Source organism: Triticum aestivum, chromosome 2D (assembly GCF_018294505.1).
Source record: "Triticum aestivum cultivar Chinese Spring chromosome 2D, IWGSC CS RefSeq v2.1, whole genome shotgun sequence".
Classification (NCBI taxonomy): Eukaryota; Viridiplantae; Streptophyta; class Magnoliopsida; order Poales; family Poaceae; genus Triticum; species Triticum aestivum.
In genome coordinates, this window is record NC_057799.1 from 22569319 (window position 1) to 22579088 (window position 9770).

The 9770-nt window shown below is 43.9% G+C and overlaps 1 protein-coding gene and 1 pseudogene across 1 annotated transcript; one reads left to right on the forward strand and one right to left on the reverse strand.

The window, feature by feature from the left end:
* Positions 1–2421: 2421 nt before the first annotated feature.
* Positions 2422–3526, forward strand: LOC123048396 (senescence-specific cysteine protease SAG39-like; annotated as a pseudogene).
* Positions 3527–5022: 1496 nt separating this feature from the next.
* Positions 5023–7572, reverse strand: LOC123048397 (UDP-glucosyltransferase UGT13248-like). Its single transcript, XM_044471505.1, has 4 exons — positions 7452–7572; positions 6538–7190; positions 5418–5802; positions 5023–5300 (listed from the first exon to the last, which is right to left on the reverse strand). The coding sequence occupies exons 1-4, from the start codon at positions 7570–7572 to the stop codon at positions 5023–5025; spliced, it is 1437 nt and encodes a 478-aa protein (XP_044327440.1).
* Between the last annotated feature and the right edge of the window lie 2198 nt (positions 7573–9770).

The following is a 9770-nucleotide window of genomic DNA, read 5'->3' on the forward strand; positions in this document are numbered from 1 at the left end:
AATTGTAAAAAAAAAGGAGTGATAATTCTGGGAGAAGCTGGGGAGGGGGTCAATTCTGGGAGAATTGCCCAAAAGAACTGGCCCCGCCTCTCATACATTGTCTAATCTCGTAAATACAGCAAAATCACAATTGAGAATGTAATAATTAATAAAAGTGCATAGGCTTTATTCCATCTCATAAAAACAGCTCAAGTTTGGCATGACCAATTAATTCACCGAGCAGTATTGATCATATGTGTTACTATTTTTTATGCAAAACCAAATGGCTTTGTGCGTCATCATGATGCTGCGGCCAGGGTCTTCTCCTTTCAAGGAAAAGCTTTTAAGTGAAACCACCGGACCTTACAGTGTAAAGATCAAGTATTTTGGGTAAAAAAACCATACACCCTTCATACTAGCTAGCACTAAACAAATGTTTATCGGCGACAACTAGTATGGGGCCGAGGGAGTAAGTAAACTGTGGAACAAAACATGGTTGACTGAGAATTTCGAAGGTGTTCAGCTGAACAAAAGTCCATTTTTTGGAAAAGAGGCACAGGGAGCAACCAGGTTTAGAAACCGTCGCGATCTTCAACGCCTCTACATCCTGGGCCCTTGGAGATGGCGAAACCTGCCGTTTCTGTACCGATAGATGGATCGACGGGCAGTCTGTCACGCAGCTCGCAACCGTGCTTTCCCAGCTCGTGCCTCAGCGCTGCCGCAAGTATCGCTCTGTCGCCAATGGGCTCTCGGCGCGTGCCTTGATCCTGGACAATCGTGAAGCACTTGGACCGGCTTCCATGATCAGAGTACGTGCACCTTTGGCATTGCTTTCATGAGATCCAGCTGACTTCCACTCATGATGCCTTGCTCTAGCACTGGACGGACAACCAACGCTACTCTGCCAAATCCTGTTACTCGGCGATGTTCTCTTCTTCTTCTAGGTCACCCCATTGGTGGATCATCCGGACGACTTCAGCATCGTTGCACATCCGCTTCTTCAGCTGGCTGGCTACGCTTGGTCGATGTTGGACGACCGCGCGCCTCGCCCACCATGCACTGCCACACCACGCTTCCTACATCCTTTGCGATCAGGGTTTGAAGTCCATGCAACTCCTGCTCATTGCTTGCTCCTTCTCCCGTCAAGTCTGACACGATATTTTGGCTTGTGTAGGTCAATAATCCCCCTGCCGGTTGCCGGCCATAGACTTCCTTGACTGGTGAGCCTACGCCATCCACAACTCTCCGACCAGCATGCGCAAGGGACTGGCCTCGCCGATCCTTTTCTCGGGCTGGTCCCTTTGGACGCATCTCAACCCTTAGGTGTTCGACAACGAAGACACGCTCTAGGTTGGTTCATGGCATCAAAGAAACGAACACAACTGTGCTCGGGCGGGAGCTGAAGGGCTAGATAGTGTGATGCCGCGAGAGTGATTTCTTTTCTGTTTAGGGGCTGAGCATTCTCGTGTCTTCTGCTCTCGCAGTCCCATCTACGCCCTATGTTGTACGTAGATCGCTGCGGCCTTGTACCCTTTTCACTCTTTTCTTTATATCAATGGAATGATACGCCTCCATGTATTCGTGAAAAGAAAAGTAAAGCCCGAACAAGCACAAAGTCCATTTACTCCCTTCCCTAGTGACTAAGAGCAAAATGCAAGCCGGGATGTCAGGAAGGAAATTCATGGCTGAGAATCCGATCTTGGGAAACTAAGACAACTCTTGTCGAACAGTATATTACTATCAGGCAGGCTATTCATTATCTTAGCACACAATTACTTGATTCTTTTGTACTCTCTCTGTTTTTATTTACTCCACATATTATATTTGTCTAAAGTCAAATTTTATATACTTCCAACAAGTTTGTACAAAATATATTCACATATACACCACCAAATGTATGTCATCAGATTCATCATTGCATATATTTTAACATCATATAAATATGTTACTGTAAATGTTCATATTGTTTTCATGAAACTTGGTCAAACTTTATAAAGTTTGACTTCATTCAAAGCTAGTATTCAGAGTAAATAAAAACTGGGGAGTACATACTGCACGTCACGCCCACAGTCTTCTTCAGATGCAGACTCCTGGAGTAAACAAGCAGGTTGTTGTTTCATTAATATATCTCTTAAATGGATTCTCGTTAGATGTAGACTCCTGAAAACAAACACGCAGCAATCACTATCAGATGTGCAGTACGCGTACTTCCTAGTCCCTGTGCACTTAAATTTTATAACATCTGGCCGGACACCACACTCCACGGCAATGCACAAGCCCTTTTCCACAAAAAACTTCCTACAAGCACCGTATCTCTATACCTCCTATTTTAACATGTGCATGACATTATATATACCACAAAGTTCCATTCAACAACCCAAACCAAAGCAGAGTACAGAGTACACAGTACTAGAAGAAAGGCATTTCGGTCCATAATTGAAGATGACCATCCACAGGGCTTTGCTCCTTGCCATCCTGGGTTGCATCTGCCTATGCGGAACTGTCATTGCAACTCGTGAGCTGAACAATGAATTGTCGGTGGTGGTGAAGCATGTGAAATGGATGGTGCAGTACGGCCGCGTGTACAAGGACGCCACAGAGAAGGCGCGCCGGTTCAAGGTTTTCAAAGCCAGCGTTGAATGCATTGAAAGTTCAATGCCCTGACTCACATGTTCTGGCTCGGCGTCAACCAATTCGCTGATATCACCAATGATGAGTTCAGGACAACCAACACAAACAAGGGGTTCAAAGAAAACTCCATGATAGTTCTTTCTTCAGGATTCAAGTATGATAATTTGTGTTTTGATGCCCTTCCAGCAACGATGGACTGGAGGGCCAAGGGAGCTATCACCCCTATCAAGGATCAAGGCTAGTGCAGTAAGTCATAACACATTGTGATGCATTGCTTATACATGGTAATATTTTCTAGGATAACACTATAACAACACAATTACTTCTAGGCTATTGTTGGGCATTTTCTGTTGTTGCCGCGACAGAGGGTATTGTAAAACTGAAAAGACGCAAGTTAATCTCACTGTCGGAGCAAGAGTTGGTTGACTGTGATATTCATGCTGAAGATCAAGGCTGCGAGGGAGGACTCATGGATGATGCCTTGAAATTCATTATCAAGAACTGAGGTCTTACCATGGAGTCCAGCTACACATATAATGCAACTGATGGCAAGTGCAAGGCTGGATCCAATAGTGCTGCAACCAGCACCGGCTTTGAGGATGTGCCTGCCAATAATGAGGGTGCCCTTATGATGGCAGTTGCAAACCACCCAGTGTCTGTAGCTGTCGACGAAGACGACATGACATTCCAATTCTACTCAGGTGAGGTGATGACTAGCTCATGCATCACTGATTTGGACCATGGAATTGCAGCCATTGGATATGGAAAGACTAGTGATGTCACAAGTTATTGGTTAATGAAGAATTCATGGGGCACAACTTGGGGCGAAGATGGGTAACTGAGAATGCAGAAGGACATTGCAGACAAGAAGGGCATGTGTGGTCTTGCCATGGAGCCTTCGTACCCCACCAAATAGGAAGATCACCAAATTCCACCTAATCATACATATGCACAGTTCTCAAAACAGTAAGGTCCCCAAGTACTATGCATAGTTTATATGTGCTCATAAATTATGTACAATAATGCATCTTATGTCTGTACATTGTTATACTTTGTAATTTCATAGCATGTGTGATACATTGTGTTTTAACAATTGATAGAGAATTATGTAGATATATATTCCATGAAGCTTTCAAATGGCTAAAATATTTCAATGTGTGTGTGATTTCTAAATAGTGTCCTCGGGTATTTATAAGAATGTAATGTCTTAAGAGACTTGGAGGAATCCTACTAGTGATTTATATCACCAGAGCATACAACATGCAATATTTCAAAGGAATCAATCCATTCCAACTAGATTATGAGAAAACTCCACTTCCAAGAATAGCGTAACACACGATACCTTATGATGAGGTCATAGGCAAGACGTAGGGGATATGATTATGTTATCTTAAATTATGATGTTCATTGATATTGTAGTTTAATCTTTCATGTGTCTTTTTTGTCTATCTAATCAATTGAAACATCTATGGGTTTTTATTTCATATACATTTACGCATTCAGCTTCAACTCAAACTAACAGAACTCCTAATTTTGCACCAATAAAAATATGTTTCCAATGAAAGTTTAGGATGAACAAAGAATCATCTTCTTACCTTAATAAACTAGTATGCACGCACGTGGACGTCGACATAAGTGTTTTTGCTGATAGAAAAAAGCATTAGGCTACGCTGCAAGAAGGAAATGCAAAATAATACGTTCTATGTATGAATGCATTGAGGAATATTATTGTTGTAAAAAAGAAATATTAGAAGTGTGTAATTCCTATTGATTCGTGACAGAATTGTAAAACACAAAGGAAAATAACCAGTAGGGTCAGATTCATTAATTGTTTAATTTAGATTTCTTCTCTCTCTTGTCCTCTTTCTAGACCCATCCCAAGCCACTCAGCACATCGCTGCTGAACACAGCATGGCCTGAGCGGCATGCACTTTTTAAAACACGATGGTTCTAGAATACATTGGAAGCTGCTGATGGGTACTGTTCATGCGAATGCCATTGCTTTCAACCGTTAGATTGAGGATATGAACAATCAAGATCGATGCTCTGGACACATTCAAAACTCATAGGGAACTGTTTTATTGTTTGGAACACTAAGAATACACATGGACTAATAAAGTGAAAGTTGCTATGACAATACTTTTATAGACTCCCTATAATTTATTCAAATTGGTTCTATAACTTGTAAACAATTGTTCACATTTTGTTAGTACATCAGAAATTGAACATCCTTCTAAATGGTGAGAAGACACTCTACTTACACATTAAAATGCCATTCACTCTAAAAGAATTGTACCATTGGAGTGAATGCCTAATTTCATAACTTGAAGTAAAAAATGCATTGGTATGACTTCAAGTTGAAGTATACTTCGCAGCAAAGTCAGCAATATGCTTATCTGAGCTTCCTCCTTCTTACATTGCATCCTTGGCCTTTTGCATCCACTTTGCAGCATTTCTTTTGTACTCATCCTTTCTATCTCCGTCCATCACCTCTCTAATGCACCTCTTGACCTCCATCCTCTTTAGCCATCCTTTATCGCCCTTCCGCACTCGCACGCCCATGCCCCACTCAGTCTCCACATACTTTGAGATGGTGGGTTGGTCAGCCCAATGCGGGATTCCCACAAGAGGAACACCGCTAACAATTGCCTCCAATGTCGAGTTCCATCTGCAGTGGGTAACAAAAAAACCTACATGTATGTTCATAAATTTACATCTAAAGTGTTGTCATTTTTGTTTACTTTGTAAAACATTTATGTATTCTTGTCCATAAAAAAAGTAAAAGAATGTAATATGTCTTACCATACCGATAGCCTTGTGTGACAAAACTTCTAGTTGGGGGCACCACGCAACAATTAATCCATTGTTCTCACATTTCTCCTTGAGTTCTTGAGATAACTTGTGTGCCTCATTGGATCTGACAACCCAAACAAAAGGTTTGCCAGAATTGCATAGTCCACTGCCAAGCTCCTCCAACTGGGTTGCATCGTAGTTAGAGACAGTACCATAGGATACAAGTACAACGGAGGAAATGCTATGCTTGTCTAACCAATCCATACACGATGCACCCTCACTGAACAAATTAAAACCATAAGACTTGTTGGATGGTAGGCGATTAGCATCAAGGTAGTATGATGGCAAAGTTGGACCTATCATCTTCGCTCTCCATGTTAACTCCATGTAATCTGCCTCCTGCCCAGTTGGCAAATTTTCAAATATCAAATTCTTTCTGAAATGGACTAAATATAATCAAGTATAGAAACATCACATTGACAGGACCGTTCGTTCCTACCCGTATGAATCATCACATCATCAATCTGATGTGACATAATAAATAATGGAGCGTGGAACACTTGTATGTTTAGTTGTCGTGCTGGTAGCATATATATGAGGCCCTTATGCCACCTCCAATAATTTACACTGAATTTTTTCATTTTGCACCATCCTTGCGTTAGAAATGTGGAACAGAAGATTATAGAAACGTAATAGATGTGTCCTCCTTACACACTCCATGAGAAATGAAAAATTATGTGTCTACGATGCTTGTGTAGCGCATTACTCCTCTTAAATGAAAAATGAAAAATGAAATATGCTAATTGATAAAAGCAATGTAGGGTTCTCTTGTTAAGATATTTAGCACTGATAAATGCACTAAAAATACATATAAATTAATACATCTCAAATGTATTAAGGAAGCAATTTTACCATCTAGTTTTCTAGCATCTGAAAATGAATATACACAACTAAAATTAGAATGCTCTGCTCTCATCAGTGCCGAATGCGTAAGATTAATTCCTAAGGACCTCTTTAAGTAGATATCAACCTTTAGAGAGAGGCTAGAGCACAAACGCTCACGTCGTCTCTTTCTTGTTGCAAAACTTATTAGATAACTAGAGCAGAGCTGACCAGTCTCAAAGTATGGCGTACCTTTGGCTCGATGTGGTGGAAAGAGTTGACGAGCACGTTGTCGGTAACGTCCATCCCATCGAATTGCCCAATCGACGTCTTTGCGAGCACCGGCTGCGACTCCGGCGCGGCCGCGAACGGCGGCATGTCCTCCGGCCCAAACTCCACGCCCAGCGCTCCTCTCACGAGCAGTGCGCACGCGTCCGTCGCCTGCAGCGCCAGCCGCCCCGCCCAGAGCTCCCCATACACGACGTCCACTGCACATGGCTGCGAGAAGAAGGCCGCGGTGGCCACGCCGGCCGTCCACGCCACCCGCAGCGCCCACGCAAGATGAGGGTCATAAACCAGCACGCGCACTGGCCGCCCAGCGCGCGCCTCGGACAGGAGGAGCTCCCGCAGCGTCTCGGACCCGAGGGCCTCCAGTCGCGGGAAGTACTCCGTGTAGTCGGGGCACGACGCCATGCCACCAGCATTGAAGCCGTCCGAGATGGCGGCCACGCGGAACGGCGCGCCAGGGGGCGAGGTGGTGGAGAGCACATACCGGGTGACGACGAGGGTGCGGCGGAGGCCGTGGTACGCGAGACGGCGGCCGAACTGGAGCATCGGGTTTGTGTGGCCCTGCGCCCCCGGGAACGGGAGACGGTGATTTTGTTGTTGTCGCAACATAAGTATTGCTTCAAAGAGAAAAAACGGTTAGGTGGGGAGCGCAATAGGGCTAGTGTTGCAAAGCTTCGAGTGCAACACGAGTGTTGTTGCAAAGTCCTACTTGCTCGCAGCATTGGCCCCTCTTCAACAACTTAGATGTTACAGCAGGAGAGTCGATTACAACATCATTGTTCTTCTGTATTGTTGCCGCTGTCATTGCACTAGCGACGTTTGCGGTCATCGACCGAGCAACATCAGTGTTGTCACACTCATCGCCCAACACACCTCACCGCCCTTGTGCACCATCTCCCGCATCATCGGCGTTTCTCCCTGCTGCATGAGGAAAGATGCAATTCTGGCTGGCCGTATCGCCCCTCTGGCTTGTAACACAGTGGATGCTGGGACGGGCATGGTGATGGGGACGAACAGGAGAGCTCGGGGAAAAGAAGACTGAGTGGAAACATGTGGATGAGATTCGTTGCAGATGAGATAAGGGTGGATGAGCATAGCGATGGGGGTGGTCCAAATGGGATATGCTTATGCGGAGGATAAGGTTCCTTCTTTTTCATCCTGAGGTGAGGTGCGCTAACGTTTGCAATAAAGCCCATGCTCTCGGCATCGAAGGTTGTTGCGGGCCATCTGATCAAACTCGAATCCGTCGGCCGTGGAGGCGATCCATGCGCAAGGACATATCAGTTGGCTGAATCTTTTCTTTACCTTTATATTTGTCAAAAAATTACGGCCATTCAACTACAAGTATGGAGAAACTAAAATTGACAAAGAATAATAAACAATCCAAGCATCTCAACCCAAGCAAGGGGCATCCACACCTCCTGGTCCTCTACAATACCCTGGGCCATGCTGGAGTGGTTTTTCTAGAAGTTTACATACAAATACATATACTCAACCGTATGAACGCACACACATCCTACCCTATGAGCACCTTTAAGATACTTAGTCGGCATAATATCTTCATATTGATGAAGTCACCCCAGCGAACAACGACGTCCGTCCGTCATGGCCTCGCCCCAATCCATAGTTCCGCACTCCGTAGCCGCAACTTAACTGGTTAAGGTCTGCTTGATATTCTCTGGTATTATTCTAATGCTTAAATCCAGTAATCCTATGACTGCGAAAATTGGACTCTCCCCTTAGCTGAGCAACGCTTGAGTATCGAAGTAGGCGTCGCCTTCTTCTCCCGTTGTCAAGCCAAGATATTGGCTATTTGAGCCTTGACCGAACACCAACAACAGATGCAAAAGTATAGCACTACCTTAGCGTTAGCAATTGTGAATACACACTCTTTGAATCTTAGGCCCTCCCCTGCTCCTTGAGAGTGAGGGCAGGGTGGAGGCAGCGTTGTGGGTTGTTGGACGCGAGCTTGTAGCGAAGGGCATGAACTGGAGCATTTACTCAATTGCCAAGCACCTCGTGGTGTTCTCCTATTTTTCTTGTAATTTGTTTCATAAGAGAAAAAAGGTGGAGGTCAAAGAAAGGACCACTTGTGCCAACACTCATTCATTCAAGTCTGTACTCTAGGAAGAGTTGGTTGGTGATATGATCGGTGTGAAGTTACACATACCTTTTATAAAAGCCGGACGTGACAACAATGCGCCAAATGTCGAATAACTCAGCTTCATTGTGACTCAAGAAGGAAAGTAAAAATAAGGGAGAACAGCTTCGGCATTTCTTTAATCCTTTGAAATAAAACGCATAATTTATTTATTTCCACATGCAAAAGACATCTGCCAGGACCATACTACTACTAGCTAGCAATGATGTAAGACTAGCGGGTGGGGCGCCACCCCGTGGTGCCTCCTGAGAGGGAGCTTGTGCGGTGCCAGGTTATAGGCGCCCTTTTCATTGCTTTTGGATATGATTCGTAGCACATGTGTCATGATGCCACTCATGTCTTAGTAGAGCTGATCGATTATAGTCAATGTGTGTCTAACTACCTTAGATCCATTAATTAATGCAGAAACAAAGAAAAAGTGGCGATTACAAGTAGGGGAACATGCATGTATTCAGAGCACAACTACGAACTGCTAGCATAGTATTCAAAGCTTTGTTTAATGATGCTGAAAAGAAGGCCAGTTCCGGGTGCACACCAGAAGGCTCAACAACTTCAATCGGAAGAACACCACTCAGACCCTTCACTTTTCCCTCAATATCAAATGCTCTGATCACTGCCATGTTTTTTGCTTGGATATTCAGAAAAGCCAGCAAGACTTTAGGGATAGACTCCAAGCCAACATTTACAACCTAAAATAATAGGTCCCTGTAAGTAACAGCAGCAATTCAACATAACAAATACACATGTACAAAGCACATCCAATATAGGATACCACTTGCAGGAAACATGTGCAATTCACAACAGCGAATGGTCAGGATTTTAGAACTATAGAGCCCCTATTACAGATAGTCTGATACAGTGACACCTATTTGACATATTTGCAGAAACTGGCACAATTTTGCAAGGCGTGGGACCATACATTCTGACAAGAAGATTTTGGAGTGAAAATGTACAAATCTGGCCCCTATCTGAAACTTCAACACAAAATGACCCCAATCTGAAAATATTTCATGAAATGGTCCTCTTTTGCATGACG